This window comes from Vombatus ursinus, unplaced genomic scaffold (genome assembly GCF_900497805.2).
Source record: "Vombatus ursinus unplaced genomic scaffold, bare-nosed wombat genome assembly UNPS02014816.1, whole genome shotgun sequence".
Classification (NCBI taxonomy): domain Eukaryota; kingdom Metazoa; phylum Chordata; class Mammalia; order Diprotodontia; family Vombatidae; genus Vombatus; species Vombatus ursinus.
Genome location: NW_020954594.1, coordinates 3,205,102 through 3,223,372, shown reverse-complemented (window position 1 = coordinate 3,223,372; position 18,271 = coordinate 3,205,102). Strand labels below are relative to the sequence as shown.

General features: G+C 40.6%; 1 protein-coding gene across 1 annotated transcript in view; it reads left to right on the top strand.

Moving 5' to 3' along the window:
- The window catches only part of SORL1 (sortilin related receptor 1), a 216,807-nt gene that overhangs the window by 95,223 nt on the left and 103,313 nt on the right, over positions 1-18,271 (top strand). The window contains exons 12-15 of the mRNA XM_027835471.1: positions 2,739-2,827; positions 12,357-12,535; positions 15,012-15,198; positions 17,611-17,739. Of these exons, the coding sequence (XP_027691272.1) occupies positions 2,739-2,827; positions 12,357-12,535; positions 15,012-15,198; positions 17,611-17,739 (584 nt within the window). The remainder of the gene's footprint in view (positions 1-2,738; positions 2,828-12,356; positions 12,536-15,011; positions 15,199-17,610; positions 17,740-18,271) is intronic.

The window sequence follows — 18,271 nt, the reverse complement described above, 5'->3', positions numbered from 1 at the left end:
GTAGTGCCAGATGGGGTTATAGAGGAAGTAAAAATGATACTAATGAGAACAAATAAAAGAAAAGGCAGATTAGGCCAGGTATTTACAGAGGAAATCTGTGTTGGCAGTGGCTCAAGTAAGTGCAAGGGCATTGAGATGTTTGAAGAAGGGGAAAATACCAGAGGATTGAACTGGGCTTTATTAATATCAATAAAAAGAAACCAAGAGAGCATTGATAACTACTGAGTAGATGTATACGCTTACTCTTCCACCTATGCAGAATCTTTGTGAGAGTCATCTGAGTTTAAAGAATCTTCAATAAGGGTATTAGTAGGGAACAGGGAAGCTTTCACAAGCAGTATTCAAAATGAACCACATTTTTTTATTTCACAATTAACTGAAAGATGTAAAGAATATAAGATCTCATTGTGCTTATTATTTGTTGACTCTCCCCCTTCCTGGCCCCCCCAAAAGTCATTGATTTGGTAGAACAAAATGCTGCCTTACAAGTTCTTTTATTATATATCCTTTTCCCATACATCAAAATCAGTGAAGATTCCTTGAATTGTATAGCACAAATAACCCTGTCCAGTGGGTTCTCTGATTATAAACATCAGGTGAGGTATAAAACAGGGAAAGGTGTGTTTGCCAACGATGCTCACCACTGTAATGAAGGCGATGCAATGACAGGTCCAGATTGAAAAGGAATTATCTGGATGGTGAGGTCCTCCAGATGTTATAAATAATATTGTGTTTGTTGCATTGAGACTTAAAACATTGCAGAGCCTATTGGAAGAATTCTATAATCACTCAAAAGAGCTTGGCATGACATCTGTACAAGAAAAACTAAATGTGCAAAATCAAGTCAACAAGCATTTCTTAAGTACCTACTATGTGCCATGCCTAAGAGCTGAGGATGCAAATAAAGGCAACAAACAAACAAACCCAGCTCCTGCTTTCAAGGAATTCATAGTCTAATGGGGGAGGCACCATAGCTACGTGTGAACAAGAGACGTATACAGGAGAAATTGAAGATAATCTCCAATGAAAGGCATTAAGATTTAGCAGAACTGAGAAAGTCTTCTTGTAGAAGGTGAGGAATTGAGGAAGGAAACCGTGGAATTGAGGATGCAGAGATGAGGAAAATGAAAGCTCCAGGCATGGGACATAGCTGGTGAAAATGCCTGGAGTTGGGCAATGAGATGTCGTAAGGGATGAAGAGCAAGGAAGCCAGCTCCACTGAATCACACAGTATATGGAGGGGACTGAGGTAGGAGAAAACTGCAAAGGGGCCAGATAATGGGTGTTACAAGTCAAACCAAGGATTTTATTATATCTGAACCTCCGATTAGTAGGGAGCTACTAGAGTTTGTTGAATAGGGGAATGACAGGGTCAGACTTGTGCTTTAGGGAGATCTTTTAGACAGCTGAGTGGAAGATGAAGTCAAGAATGATACCTCGGTTGCAAGTCTGTGTGACTGGGAGTATGGTGGTTCCCTTGACATTAATAGGGAAATTAGGAAGATGGTAGGGTTTTAGGGAAAAGATAATGAGTTTCAGCTTGAACATGTTGAACTTCAGGTATCTAGTTTGAGATATCCAGTAGGCAGCTGGAGGTGCAAAAATGAAGATCAGGAGAGAGATTAGGGCTGGGACAAATAAATCTAAGAATCATCTACAGAGAGATGATAACTGAATGCATGGGAGCTGATGAGACCACTAAGTGAGATAGTGTAGTGGGAGAAAAGAAGAGGGTCCAGGACAGAGTCTTGGGGGTCACTCATGGTTAATGGCTTTGACCTTGGATGATGATTCAGCAAAGGAGACTGAAAAGGAGCATTCAGACAGGTAGGAGAACCATGAGTGAAAACCTAGAGGAAAGAAATTATAAAGATGAAGAAGGTAATTGACAGTATCAAAAACAGAAGAGAGATTGAGAAGGATGAGGACTGAGGAAAGGCCATTATATTGGGTAGTTAAAGAGATTATTGATAACTTTGGGGAGAGCTGTGAAGAATGAGGTCAGTCAGAAGCCAGATTGTAGTGAGAGGAAAGGCAGCAGAGGCAGTGATTGTGAAAAGCCTTCTCAAAGAAGTGGACCACAAAAAGGAGGAAGACAGAGGATGATAGTTAATGGAGACAGTTGGATCAGGGGAAGATTTTTTGAGGTTCAGGGAAACATGGCAGATTTGTAGGCAGTAGGGAATCAGCCAGTAGACATGGATTAAAGATAATTAAGTGTCATTATTTTTCAAATGAGGAAATTGAGGCCCAAAGAACTTTAGTGACCCGCCCATTAACACGTAGCTTAGTAGCACTTCCAGCTGATGTTTTTCAGGCCTCCTTTCAGATTAATTATTGCTTAGAACCTTGTATAGAAATTCTGAGTTTCAGAGCTAGGTTTGTGTAGAGGAAGATCTCAGCTAAGAGGGAGAAGATCTGGGTTCTAGATTTGCTTCTTATTAGCTGTGACTTTGGCCAGGTTACAAATGGTCTAGTCCTCAGTTTTTTCTTCTGTAAAAAATGGGGCTAACAATATCTTCCCTGTTTATTTCACATGATTGCTGGGAAAATCAAATGACACTCATGTGATAGTGCATATGTCCATTCGTTCAACATAATTACTTATTATATATACTGTTTCTTATAAACTGAAGTTGCTTTTTTTGTATCTTGAATCTAATGGTTGTTTGAAAAACTCAGTATTCTTAGCCTTCTAATGACAGAATGGAGTGACCGATTTGACTTTTTCTTCTCAGGCCCTTCCTGGACCTCATTATTATACGTGGGGTGATCATGGAGGCATTCTTATGGCCATTGCTCAGGGGATGGAAACCAATCAGCTGAAGTAAGTTACATTTTTCTGTTTTTTTTTTTTCCTTTTGCATCATTAAATCATTTTCTAGAAATTAAATCAGTGAGCATCAGTAGAGAAGAGAACGCTCCCCACCCCCCATTCAAGGCTGTAGTCTGACCTCTAATACTATGTGATGGTTCACTTAAGCTTACTTTTCATCCCTTCTCTTATCTGTGAAATGGAATGATTCTGCTCCACTTCCTTCACAGTGTTGTTTTGAGAATTAAATGAGATAATGGATATGATTTTTTTCTTTTTTGATGGAGATGGTGGTACCTTTGGTGGTATTGAACTTCAGTAGTATGCTCCCAATGTGAAAACTCCATCCACCTATGTAGATCAGTAACTTGTCTGTGCTTTCTGGTCTTAAAGACTTTGCTTCTTGAACTGCAATTAAGTGACTTGCCCAGGGTCACATGGCTAGTCTATGTTAGAAGCAGGACTTGAACCCAGGTTTTCCTGACTCTACAGGTCGTGGGGGTGATACTCTTTAAAGTTTTGTTATTAAATATGAATAACATCTCTTCTTGCTCATGCATGCACACAGATATAGCACCGTTGATATTTGAATGAATGAAAGTGTTGGTGTCCAGGTATCAAAGTAAGGACAGGCATTTCTTTTCTTCTCATAGAGTTTCTGATCTTAAAAGAAACTTTAGAAATCACTTAGCCCAGTCCCATTCGTATCACCGATGAAGAAACTGAGGTCCAGAGGGGGGAAAATGACTTGTTTAAGGTCATACAGCTACTGGCTAGAAGAACCAAGATTAAAATCCAGGTGTTCTATCCAGCGCCTCTTTCCTAGCATCATGCAGAGAGCTAAAAATGTGTCTAGATCCTCATAACTTCCAACTTCTGCATCGTATCCTGATCTGTGTTTTGCTTTTGCCCGAGTTCCAGATCCCTGAAATGTAAGACAGGTGCTGGTGCTCAGTCAGACCAGACTGACCTCCATACTTCTGTCTCTCATTGAATGGATGATTAAAAAAAAACAGAAATGTTGTCTGGTTTAAGGCAATAAAACAGCCTTTCTCTTCCTTTGTTCTTTCTAAAAGAATGGATAACAGCAAAGAGGGAAGTGGTAGACTTATTTTTTTTATTAATTTATTTTAATTTATCAATAATCACTTCCATAAGCTTTTGAGTTTTAAATGTTTCTCCCTCTCTCTCCCCACCCTCCCCTAGATGGTGTGCAATGTAACATAGGCTATACATACACATTCCTATTAAATATATTTCCACTTTAGTGATGTTGTAACGAAGAATTAGAACCAATAGGAGGAACCACAAGAAAGAGAAAACAAAACAAAACAGAAGAAAAAAATAGCAAATAGTATGCTTCAATCTGCATTCCAGCTCCATAGTTCTTTCTCTGGATGTGGATAGCATTTTCCATCTTGAGACCTTTAGAGATGTCTTAGATCCTTGCATTGCTGAGAAGGGCTAAGTCTATCAAAGTTAGTCATCACGCAGTGTGGCTGTTACTGTGTGCAATGTTCTCCTGGGTAGATTTATTTTTAAAAGGAATCTTAAATTGTAGCATTTATTTGGCTTTCTCCCCTATGGTTGGTGCTGAGGCTGAGAACTGAAGCAAGGGTAGATCTCAAAATATAGTGGCAGAGATAGGCAAAGGACTGTGGCTGTCCTTCTGACCTTGATTTATTCTCCCTTTGGTGCTAGGTAAGAATGTTTTTTAAAGCTCTCTGCCTCTGTATCATGAAAAGAATCGACTGGGACAAGAGACAACATGGTATTGTGGAAAGAGCCCTGGTCTAGGAGGCAGCAGAGCCAGTTTTTAATCTCTACTCTGCTCAAAAGTCACTGTGACCTTGGGCAAGTAACTTCCCCTCTCTGGGTTTCATCATGGTGATGAGGAAGGGGTTGGACTAAATGATCATAGGATCAGAGATTTAGAGCTGAAGGGAACTTGAAGGCAGCTCGATGGTGCAGAGTACTGGGCTTGGAGTCAGGAAGACCTGAGTTCACATCTGGCTTCAGACATTTAACTAGTTGTGTAATTCTGGGAAAGTCACTTGGCTTTTGTCTGCCTCAGTTACATCAACTGTAAAATGGGGATAATAAATAATAGCACCTACCTCCTAGAGTTGTGAGGATCAAATAAGATGATAGTTGTAAAGCTCTTAGCACAGTGCCTGGCACATAGCAGGCATTTAATAACTAACTTTCCTTCCCTTCTTCCTTCCTTCTCCCCTCATTTTACAACATTTAGCACTTGGTACATAGTAGGTGCTTTAATAAATGCTTGTGGTTAACTTGACTTACAGATAAGGAAGTTGAGGCCCAGGTTGGGTTTGGCTTTACTGAAGGTCAAAAAGTAGGATAAGTGAAAGAAGTAGATTGTGAATATAGGTCCTTTGAATCTACATTGGCATTATCCTTTTTTAAATAATAATTTCTATGATGTGATGATTTCAATGCAGTTCAAAAAAATTCATTTTAATTTAACAAACATTTACAAACCACCCACTATTTGCCCAGCAAATGTATAATTATACCTGAATAGTTTATCTGTGACTTAGCTCTTTGTACTGCTAAGTGTGGCAGTATCCTGATTTTTAGATTTGTTAAGAAATTACTGCTTTGTAGTCAACTCTCAGTTTTTCTGCATGAGGTTTATAACAACAGTGATGATAGTAATAATGATAACAACAACTTCTCCTGTTTCTAGTGACTTAAGGTTTGCAGAGTACTTTGTTCCCAATAACCCTGTGAAATAGGTAGCTCAAGAGTTATTACTCCATCTTACAGATAATAAAACCATGACTCTGAGAAGTTAAATGATTGCTTCCTGGTCATAAAGGTAGTGTTTAAGGTGGAATTTGAATATTGATCTTCTGATTTGCACACATAGTACACATAGTGCTATATTATGCCACCTTGCCTCTGAATTTTCTTATTTCAGCATTTTGATCCCAAGGTTATTTTCTTCTCTGTGAATGTAATTCTGGGCTACCTTCACTGTCCAATTATCTAAGGGTGTGTGTCTGTGTACATGCATTCTGTAAGGATGCAGAATCATTTACAAATTTCCTGAAGTAAGACACCATTAGAGAGATAATTAGTTTTCAAAAACAAATAAAACCCAAACCAATAACCCAAACTATTAATGTCCCCCAGATGCAACTGTAAATGGCTTTTGGATTATCTAGTGTTTGGGATTACTTAAACCAAATGTCCCCTCTTGTTATTATGAATTGCTGATGTTTAAACTGAAAAAAAAAAAGGAAGACTTAAGGGATATATATGTGAGTGTATATGTATATATGTGTTTATATATATGTGCATTTATCTGTATCTATATATGAATATGCATCTATATATGCACATATAATTACTCATATATGTATATATAAAATAGCTGTCATCAGGTGTTTGAAGGGCTGTCATATGGGAAAAGGGATCTGAGCTGTTCTGCTTAGCCTCAGAAGACAGAACAAGGAGCAGTGAGTGGAAAGTACAGATGGGTAGATTGAGCCTCGATGGTCAAAAGGAAAAACATTACAACAATGAGAACTATTCAGAACTGCAATGGGCTGCCTGAGGGCGTAGAAGGTTCCCCTTCTCCAGAGGCCTTTCAACAAAGGCTCAGTGGTCACTTTTCAGGAATGTTGTTGGGGGGAGGGGGGTCCTTTTTTCAGGTCTGTGTTGGCCTAGATGGCCTCTGAGGTCTCTTGCAATTCTAAGATTCTGTGTCTCCAAATTTTTGCCGTAACCTGGAGCTGCACTGAAATCCCTGCAGATGCCCCGGCCCCTCTCTCCAAAGCTAGACCAGGCCCTGATAGTTGTGTCTTTTGGGGTGACTTGAGGCTTCAGTCAAAAGTGGAACCTCCTGTGGTCTCCCTAAGGGTTTGAGCTGAGGAGCAGGATGCCCCAGGCATGGTTGTCCCCTGTACAGTAAAGGGAGATGCTTGGGCTATGAGCTCAGCTTTTGACCTGCGCTCACCTAGCCAGTGGTCTGCTTCCTTGTGCTGGGACCTTCGTAGGAGGTGCTGGGGATATACCCCTATGAAAGCCCTTCCCATCTCTTTGGAAGGTTGATTTTTTTTTTTTTTGGCAAGTCAGAGGTGTCATCATTAAGCATATCTTTATGCTGAAGGCAGACTCTATGAGAAGAAAGGGAAATTGTTCTTCTATCTCATGATCAGGCAGGCAAATCCAATCTTGACCTGTGAGTCATCCGTTGTGATCATTTCTTTTTTCATTCTGAGTGCCGCAGCATTCTTCCTGCCTCCTGTCCCCAAGAACCATGCTTGTGAACAGAGCACAGGATGCTTATTAAGCTTGAGCCGCATCTCCAGTCAGCTATTTGAAATGAAAGAGGAAATGAATCATCAATACAGGATTCTTTATTTTTTGCTCAAAGACATAAGAAGTACCATTTGTTCCATTACCTGTTCCCAGTTTCAGTGAAAGAGAGTAAGAAAATGTTACAGACTCAATGAGGCATTGGGGACAATCGAGTAGATTCAAAAAACAAATCAAAATAACTTCAGCTTATTATTGTTTAACTATGTATTTATGTAAGAAACTCAGAATACCTCAGATGTTAATTTTAATCAATAGGTCTGTCTTTATTTTTCCATCAAGTTTTTGACCAGAGATGCTACTGTTGGGATACTGAAGAACCGTTATCATATAATGGAATATCATATAATGGAAGCAAGGGCAGGGCTGCTACTATAAGACAGGAAATAAACCTGATGACTCAACGCACTTCTTTCCCACCATGAGTTAGCCTTCTGATAGAAGCTAAGTGCTAGGTTTATAAAAATAGAAGTTCTAGCCTCTGGCCCTGAGAGTTGGCTGGTTCAGTGTCAAATCCTTTAGGAAAACATGCTTCCAACAGTTTGGGGAACAGATATTCTTCCAACAGAGGGTTGGAAAATTTAACAAAGGAAAATGGTTCCCAAAGCAGAAGATAACCTTAAAAAATGAAATTCTGATAATGTAATTTTTCTAACTGTCCCCGGTGAGGAAGGGAACAAATAGCTGGGGGGTTTTCAAGCGGACTGGGCGGATGATTATTTCTCGGCTATACAGAGAGGTTTCTCGTTTAGGTGTTGTTTGGACTAAGTGGTCTCTGAAATTCCTTATTCTGAGTGTCCTTGGGAAGTCAAGTCAGGAAATACCAAGAGTAGCAGGCTACTTGATGAGCTGCTGTAGGTCTAGGGGACCCAAAAACCCCCCCAAAACTCATCAAAAGACTTGAGTGATGATGAATTGGTATCATAAAGTCAGCAAGCTTTGGTGACCCCTTCTGAGCCTTTTCCTGTTCTTTCAATTCTGCTTATGTCAAAAGTTAGGGGATTCCTGCAGAATTAGGTGAAGCTCACCTGTCTGAGGCTTCAGTCCCCTTCCAGCCTAACTTGTTTTACCTTTCCTGGGGTCTCAGAATTGGAAGGGACTGAAGAAATCATTTAGTTCAATTCGAGACCATTCTCTTTGATAGAGAATTGAATAGTTCTCTTCTCTCTGGCATCTCTCAACATTATGCATTCTGCTCCAAGCTGTGGCTTCATTGTGCCTTCATTGTTTTCCTGCTCTGAAAATTATTTTAAAATGTACTCTTGCTGTGCTTTTGAAAGTACTCTCATAAACCTCACTTTATTCTGGGTGTATTCATGTTTGGTGAAGTGCCCATCCTTCCATTCTGTGTGTACATGCCCTTAAGTGGTGAACTTATTAGGGGCATTCCCATCACAGTTTTGTAGTTTTCTTTGTCATATAAATAGAATTATAAGAGACTTTACAAGTTACCTAGTCCAGCCTGTACTTGTTCAGGAAGTCCTTCTGCAGGGTCACCAATAGGTGTCACAGAGAAACAGCAACCTCTAAGGACATCACAAAAGCCAGCCCCTCTTTCAGAGGTGCTCAACTTTGGTTGTATTTTGGATCCCTTTGATATCTTGGTTAAGCCTGTGGACCCCTTCCCTCAGAATAATATTGTTAAAGGCATAGAATGAACCATATAGGATTAGAAAGGAAATCGGTTATATTGAAGTGCAGTTAAAAGTATTTAATGGTTCATAAAGAAGATTATAAATGTGGTTATAAGTGCAAGAATAAGTTCACAGACTCTTGGTAAGAACCCCTTCCTTATTTGAAGCCTTGTGGTTGAACAGCCATTGTTGGATGGCTCTAATTGTCAGGAACCCCAAATGACCTCTCTTCAACTTCCACCCATTGATCCTAACCAAACAAGTCCTACTTCTACCTAGCAGCCTTTCAGATACTTGAAGATAGCTATCATGTTTTTCCTCTACCCTTCTCCAAACCCAGGTTTTTTCAACCAACCTTCTCATGTCAGAGTTTCGAAACTCATCATCTTAGCCACCTTTCTCTCAACATTCTCCAGTCTGTGCATATCCAACCCCCAAATATACAGCCCAGAGTTAAGTACAATATTTCAGATGTGGTTTGTCAAGGGCAGAGTAAAATGGGACTATCATTCCCTTTGTCAGGAGGTGTTGTGCTTTTTTAACGAAACCTTAGATTATATTAACTTTGTTGGCTACCATGTTTTTCTTCTGACTCATTGAGTTTACAGTCCTCTAAAACCTGAGGTCCTTTTCACACAAATAGTTGCATAGCCATGTCTCACACTGTCCCATACTTGGCAGGTTGATTTTTCTTGAATCCATGCATAAGACTTGAACCTCAATAAGAATAAATTTAATACCCATCATTCTGCCCTATTGTTGTCTTTTTTTTTGTCTGATAGTGTTGTTCAATATAAAATATAGTCTGTCCTCCTTTCCCTTCATTGGGGATAGTTAGAAAAATTGTTTTATCAGAATTTCATTTTTAAGATTATCTTCTTTTGTGAACCATTTTCCTTTGTTAAATTTTCCAACCCTCTTTGTTCAAAGAATATCTGTTCTCTAAACTGTTGGAAGCATGTTTTCCTAAAGGATTTGTCAGTGACCTAGCCAATTCTTAGAGCCAGAAGCTAGAACTTCTGTTTTTATATCCCCAGCACTTAGCATGATGCCTCACATGTAGTAGGTGCTTCTTAGATATTTGCTAGATTAGATTGATGCAGTAGAAAGAGCACTGACTCTGACGTTAGAGGAGGGAATTCAAATGACACCTCTGATTATTACCACCTTGGTATGACCTTGGATAAGTCATTTAAACTTGGGCCTCAGTTGCTTTATCTGTAAAATGAGAGGGTTGGGCAAGGTAGCTCCTTTCAGCTCTACATCTGTGATCCCTCAGTTTAGGATTTATATTTGACTGGGTCTGTTTTCTCAGGCATTCTGTCAGAACCTCATCTGCTACCCAGTCCAAGGGTAGTCCAAGGTGACCACGTTCTCCCAAGGTTCTCTTAGCTTCCATTACGTTAATCTGTTCCATTGTTGATTTGAATTGATAACAGCTGTAGTTTCTGTTTACATTAAGGTTTGTGAAGGTCCCTTTATTACTTCCTTTACCATCTGTAGTTGTTGCAAACTCCCTCCCCCACTTTTTTTCTTTTTAGAAATTCTGGAAAATAGTTTTCTTTTAAATGAGCAATTTTGTTTGCAGCAACAGGCCCGTGCTTGACCGTGCATTTGCTCGTTAGCCTCATTAACACGTTCTTGGTTGGGTCCTTCTGGTACCTCCTGGGAAATGAAATGATTCGTCTCTTGAGGTTAGCTAGAGTTGGAGGAACTTATAAATAGAAATAATTAGGCAATGTGCAAAAGACTAGATTTCCAGTATTATTATTACAAAGCAGATAGGCGCTGCTCATCATTTCTGCCAAGCAAGACGACTTCATTAGATTTGTATGTGTGTGAGTGGATGTTAAGCCTTTATAAAAACCGCAGGTAAGGAAGGGGATTGAAAAGGTCAGCTCATCCCTTCTTCTATTTTAAACTATCCCAGAAGATGAAGATGTCTCCTCTTGTTAACACCTTGAAGGAAGGCATTTTCTTTAGGCCTCTGCCATGGCCTAATGATCCTTACCATTATTAGGTTCTTTAGGATAAAGCTAAATCCTTTCCATCATGGGGTGTTATATGTGGATAAAAATCAGAGTACAATAGACATTACTGTTTCGTGTGAATCTGAAATGATTTCAACATATATAGATTTTTAAAATTACACATAAATATATGTGTTAAAATATAAATATAATTTATAATATATAACTTATAAATATATAAAATGTAATTTGTAATATATAATTTATGAATATATCAGCTATATAATATATATTTCTTAGGGTCCTATTTATTGTGCCAGACCCAATGCTCAGTGCTTGAGGGACACAAAATTATTCTCAGTCAGTCAGTAAGCATTTTTTAAGTATCCACTATATGCTGGCACATTGTGCTAGGTTCTGGAGATACAAAGATGAAAACCAAACCCTTCCTGTACTTAAGGAACTTACATGCTCTTGGAGGAGATAATATGTGCACATATAAATATAGAAAAATAAATAAATACAAGGGAGTTCCCATCAGGGAGACATCAATACCTGGGTCTTACTCACATGAACTGTTATGTAGTGATGCTTCTCAATGTTCCATACTTGTGAGCTTGATTTTTTTTGAACCTAAATAAAAGACTTAAGCTTTAGTAAGGATTAATATAATACTTGTTATTCCAATATGTGGAGGTGGGTTTTTTTGGATACTGCTTGTGATTATCCAACATAAGATCCTGCTCCCTTTTCCTCCTCTGGAGACACTGTATCGTCAGATTTTGCTTTATATACTCCCTCATCCTTTGTGGTCCTTTTCCTGGGAGTCAGGAAAGGCCTCCTATGGCAGGTGGTGTTGGAGCCTAGCTTTGAAGGAAATTAGGAATTCCAGGAGGTGGAGGTGAGCAATGGACTGCATTCTAGGCATGGGTGCAGCGGGGTTGGGGAGGGCAGGACACAATCTTGTTGTGGAGTCGTGATATGGAATGTAGTGTTTGAGTTAAGTCAGAAGGTCAGTTGGCCAGACTATGGAGTGTGTGAGGGAGAGTAATGAATGCATATTAAGTCAGCAAAGGCAGGTTGGAACTAGGCTGTTAAAGCTTTAATGCCAAACAAAGGAATTTGTTTTTGGAGCTCATGCTCTAGTGGTGAATGAATAAGACCAGTACAGCAATCAGTAGGATATAATGTAAAGTGTTATAAAGATAAAAGATGAGTTCAGTTGATTTGCTGTAAGAAATTCTGAGGAGGGAAAAATCATTGCCACCTGGGATATATCCGAGAAGACTTTATTCTGAAAGCACTAAGCCTAAAATCTCAAATACATATGAAAAATGAAGACAGGAAGTATTTTGTATGTAATTTGAGATTTAAAAAAAAAAAGATTGTAGGATAGTTCCTAACCCTAGGTTCCTCATAAGCTCAGTGGAACACTCACCCTCCAGGTAATTTTTCACAAGGACAAAATTTAATATTGTTGTAATAAGTAAACAAAACATTGTCTGTCTTCCTGGGCTTGGTTGCCTGCCCTGAGGCTGTTTAGTATAGGGAATTTTAACCTTATGAATTTCCTTGTTTTCGTTTGGGTAGGTACAGTACCAATGAAGGGGAGACCTGGAAAACATTCAGCTTCTCAGAGAAGCCTGTGTTTGTGTACGGGCTTCTCACTGAACCTGGAGAAAAGAGCACTATATTCACCATTTTTGGGTCATACAAAGAGAATGGGCACAGCTGGCTGATCCTGCAGGTTAACACAACAGATGTGCTGGGTGAGTGAATCTTCAGGGGAGTCATCATCTGCTGCCACCATCTTGGTAATCATTACTGCATGGGTCATCAGCACTGATTGAATACCTGCTGTGTACGGAACCCTGCTAAAACAGGCACTCTAGAGAGATGCAGAAGGAAACTATCCTTACCCTCTGGGGGCTTATTGTCTGATTTGAGAAGGTGATCACAGGTGTAAATAACAAAACAAAATATCAGAACTCTGCAGAAAAAAACAAATGCAGATTAAGGCCTCCCTGGAGAGGCATAAAGGAGTTCTAGGGGTGAATGAAATATTCATCTATGTTAGTCTCTTACCTCTGTCTCTTACCTCCTTCTTAGGGTAGTGTAAAATGCTTTCCAGATAGTGAACGTAAGTCTAATGGTATTTATTATGAAGCCCCTGTGCCATTGAAATCCCATCCTACACTGAAGGGCAGTGTTCCTAAATCAGATTATCTTCCATGAGTCCAGCTTCTACACAAGTCTTTAAGATTTGCCAAGTGCCTTATGTAGATTATTTCATTTGATCCTCATGACAACTGTAAGAGGTAGGTACTGTTGTTATCCCCATTTTATATAGATGAGGAAACTGAGGCTCAGAACATTTACGTAATTTACCTGGGGCCACAGAACTGATATCAGAGGTGGGATACAATTCTAGGTCTTTCTGACTCCAAATCCAGTGCACTTTTCTGCCAGGCCCTGGGTGTCTTTCCTCATCTGCAAACACTAATATGTGCTTGTGTTTACATGACACTCCGAGATATACAAAGTAGTTTCTTGGCAGCAGCCATGGGGGTAGGTAGTGTGAGTAGCAGCATCCCTATTTTATAGATAAGGGGACTGGGAAGCCAGATGACTTGTCATCGTTACACAGCGAGTGAGGACCAGGGTCAGGATTCAGCCCCAGGGCTCTTTCCATTACACGTTACAAAATAAAGGGCTTAGATGCTGTATAATATCTAAGGCTTCTTTTATCCCTCGTGCGGTATGGTTATCTGGAGAATGCCAAGGCCAGGGTTCTTCACCTTTGGCAGCCCGATACAGCCTGTGGACCCCTCAGAATACTGTTAAATATATGAAGTAAAATATGTAGGATTACAAAGGAAATAAATTCCATCTCAATACAGTTTTCAAAATATTTTAAAAAAATTTTGCATTTCCCCCTGAAATCTCTCCACAGATCTCTTGGGGGGGACATTCATAGATCCAGGTTTAAGGACCCACATTCTAAGGGAATTTGTTAGATACTTAAGGAATTCTTAGATTCAGAATGTCCCCTCAGACTTAGATTGGGTGGTGGGTTTGTAGCCATTATAGAGTGACTAAATGATTTCTGTTTGATTCACCAAATGTTTATTATATGCCTACCATGTGCAAGGTACTGAGACCACAAAGACAGAACGTGTGTGTGTTTGTGTGTGTGTGTGTGTGTGTGTGTAGGAGAGTAGGGGGTTTACATCATGTACATGAAAAGGTATTAGTTCAGGGACAATTGAAGAAAGAGAGGGTACTCATAGCTTGAGGGATCAGGGAAGGCCTCACAGAGGCAGTGGCCCCAGTACTAGTGTTGAAGGAAGAAGAATCATCTGAGCACGGCTGTGCTGGTGATTGTTTAACAACTGGCCCTTGGGTGGGGGAGGAGTGGAAATGTACACACAATATACTTTTATGTTTAGTCTGCATTATTTAAATTTTTTTAAGCCTAGTTAATCCACAGAATGATAAATGAAGCCCTGATTTGTGGCATTTGCCAACTCTTGACTGTTGGCTCACACTGAAAATTTAACAGTTGTTTCTCTCGAGCCAGTACGAGCTGGCTCCAGCCCACTCTGAATTCTGAGAGGCTGAGATGAGGAGGGACTGCATTCCAGATATGGGGGATGGCGTCTGTGAATGGATGGAGACAGGAGATGGGATGTCGAACTTGGGAATCAGATCATAGACTAGTTTGTCTGCAACGTGGAAGATAGGAAGGGGAGTAGTATCGAATATGTGGCAGCCATATTGTAGAGGGCTTTGAATGCTGCAACAGGGAATTTGTATTTTTCTCCTTGGGGCAGTGTGCAGGCACTAAAGGTTTTTTGAGCGGGGTAGTATTTTTTAGCAATGTGGAAAGTGGATTGGGGAGAGGTGAGACTAGAGACAAGGGTACCGTTGAGGAGGTCATTGTACTAGTCCACATGAATGACGATGAAGGTCTGTATGGGGTAACGGGTTTGTGAGTGGAGAGGTGAGATCGGATGCAAAAGTTATTGTAGAAGTACAATTGGCAGTATTTCGCAACTTACTGGAAATTGGGATGGGGAGGGAGGAAGAGGAGGAGTTGAAGATAACTGAGTTTTTGAATCTAGGTAACTGGGAAGTTGGGGCAAGGCTGGGGAAGATGATGAATGAGTTAGGAAGTTGGGGCATCTCATGTTGGTAACTTTATGCTACAGATTTTTGTTCTTTTTTTTTTTTTGTCCCCCTCAGGGGTTCCATGCACTGAGAATGACTACAAGCTGTGGTCACCATCTGATGAACGGGGAAATGAATGTTTACTGGGCCACAAGACTGTCTTCAAACGGAGGACTCCACACGCAACATGTTTTAATGGAGAAGACTTTGACAGGCCAGTGGTGGTGTCCAACTGTTCCTGCACAAGGGAGGACTATGAATGGTAAGTGCCAGGAGTCGGTCAGCTGGGGGCCCAAGGAGAGCCTCTGCACACAACAGATCTACAAGAGCAGTGAACTGTGGGATGGGCTGCCCTGGTGTGAGCCATTTAGGGTCATCTCTTTTCCCTAGGAACCTTCTTGGTATGATGATAAAGAACTTCAGTCTCGGTGTTAGGAGACTTTCAGTTTAAATCATAGCTCTGATGCTTTCCAGCTGTGTGACCATTTTACAGATGAGGAAACCAAAACTCAAGCAAGATGAAATTATTTACCCATTCAGGATGTGTCTGAGTTAATATTCTAGGGCAGGCATCCCAGTCTCCAGATCAGGGCTCTTCTCATTGCATTAATCTGCCTTCCTGTGAGTCTAGATGCTCAACAAATTGGAAATTTGTTTCTAAACAGTAAATGCATTTCAGCTTCTTAGTTCATTTTTAATGACGGACTCTTGAGAGGCGTTCAGATATTCCATAGGCATAAAAAAATTGGGGACCATTGTTAACTATTAGGAGAATAGCTATAATATAGTACCTTTACTTTTCAGATAAATGATTAGATTGCTGCCTGAGGCACTTGGGGCATCTCCAACACTCATATGCACATGCACATGCATACGTGCACGCACCCATTCTTCCTAACAGAGCTACCCAAGGTTCATATTGCTCTCATGGGTCCATATCCATACAGAACAATAGCTCATGAGCTCTCACCGTTGTATTTACTCTTTCTTTAGTCACCCAGGAAACACAGTTAATTCAAAGCACAGTTATTTATTGAAAGGCTTAGTAAGAAAAGTCAGAATAGACCTTTCTCAAACTTGAGCTACATCTCCTACAAATTCGCATATTAGTGGGGTGAGGGGGTTTGTATAGAAGTCAGGCATGAGGGGCACATGTGGAGTAAATATATAGAACTGATAACTAACATTTAAGTAGCACCTACTATGTGCCAGACATTATGCTAAGCACTTTACAAATATCTCATTTTGATTCTCACAACAACTCTAGGAGGTAGGTGTTATTATTATCTCCATTTTACAGTTGAGTAAACTGAGATGGCGGTTAAATGACTTGCCTAAGGTCACCCAGCTAGTAAGTGTCTGAGGCCAGATTTGAACTCAGATCTTCCTGACTGCAAGTCCAACACTCTACCCACTTTACCGCCTAGCTGCCAGCTCTTAACTTCTAATGCTGTTAGTCCAGTGATATTTCCTAGTGATGCCATTGCATTGTTCCCATTGGGCCTGCCCCTTACTGGGCATGATGTTACCTTTTCCCTGCTGGTCTCAGGGTGCCTCCTTTCTGTGGTGGAATGCTAGTCTTGTGAGGGCTGCTGAGCGTGGTAGTTTCTGCTGGTGTTGTTGCTCTCTGCCACCAGCTTCTGGGCTCCATTTCTCCAGGACCAACCACTTCCTGACCATCTAGTTCTAGTCTGCTACACTGGCTAGTGGCTAGTGGCTAGTGACTAGATTATTTTCCTGTGAAAGGAGGCAGAGAACTCCTTAGTGATGGCCACCACACCCATCTGAGAAAAGCCAGGCAGAGCATTCCCTTTCCAGGGAAAGGCTGAGTCTTTTCTACCACTAAGCTTAGAGATCTGAGCTCTCTTTTTTGGATAACTGTTTTATTTAAAGTTAGACATTCCCAACATTTTCTCTGGCTTAGCATACAAGCAGAATGGAGGGAGAACCAGAGTCAAGTCCGGGTGGCCACATCTTTGTCTTCCACCTATATCCAGCCTGTATTCCTACCTTTTTTAAGGCATATCTGACAGCAGCAAAACTCCTTTGCTTTGGTTCTGTCTTTTGGGCAGCAGAGAAACCTAGTTTTCTCCTTGTGCATCGATATACACATACAGGGAAACTCTGTTGAGGTAGGTAGATTTATTAATAGTAGATAAATGAAAATTTTCTGTCAGTTGTGCATTTATGGAGAAATCCCCTTTGACTCACAAAATTTTAGAACTGAAAGGGACTTTAAAGATAATCTAGTCCAGTACCCACTTCCATTTACAGATGAAGAGAATGAGTTTGAGTGTGCTCTGCTATCAAAGACAGACCCATGTTTGGGGATCCCCCAGCCTGCCCCCCAGACTGTTAGAGCTGGAAATGATCTCAGCGGCTATTTAGTCCATTAATGGGCCAAGCTCATCCGTCTGGTATGTGGCAATGCTGGGGACCAGAGGCCTCATGAGGCCTAGGGAGGTTCATCCATTCTCATTCAGTAACTAAATATTTGAGTACCTACAGAGCTGGGGACCTGAGGCCTGTGGAGGTTCATCTGTTCAATGCATTTTTGAGTACATAGCATGTGTGTCTGCTCAGTGACCTTTGTACTACATCACTGTATGAAGCAAAGGGATGGGTTTCCTAATCCTTCCCTCCCCCAAGTCTTAACTCTTTGTCTTTTTTCCAGTGATTTTGGCTTCAAGATGAGTGAAGATCTATCATTAGAAGTTTGTGTTCCTGATCCTGAATTTGCCAGTAAACCCTTCTCCCCTCCTGTGCCTTGTCCTGTTGGCTCTACTTACAGGAAGACAAGAGGGTATGTACTGTGAGAGTTCTTATGGCATGATGGCAGGAGGAGCCTGGTGTTATCACAGACAGACTTGTATTTGGGGGTCCCCTGACCTGCCCCCAGAATATTAGAGTTGGAAGTGATCTCAGCCACCACTTAGTTCCACCCATACCTGAAGAATCAGCATGGCAGCATCCTATCCACTTGTCATCCAGCCTTTATTTGAAGGCTTCCAGCAAGGGGGAACTTGCTACCTTTCAAGGTGGTCCATTCTACCTTTGGGTAGTTCTAATTGTTAGGAAGCTTTTTTTTTTTCTGCCAGATATCAAGCCTATAGTTGTTTCTTTTCAACTTCTATCCATTGGTCCTGGTTCTGCTTCCTGGGATCAAACAGAACTAGGCTAATCTCTCCTCAATTCTTCACATATTTAGAAGATAGCTAGGTGATGCAGTGGCTAGAGCTTTGGACCTGGAGGCAGGAAAATCTGAGTTCAAGCCAAATCAAATAAATGTGACCTGGGCAAGTCACTTAACTTCTGTCTGCCTCAGTTTCTTTATC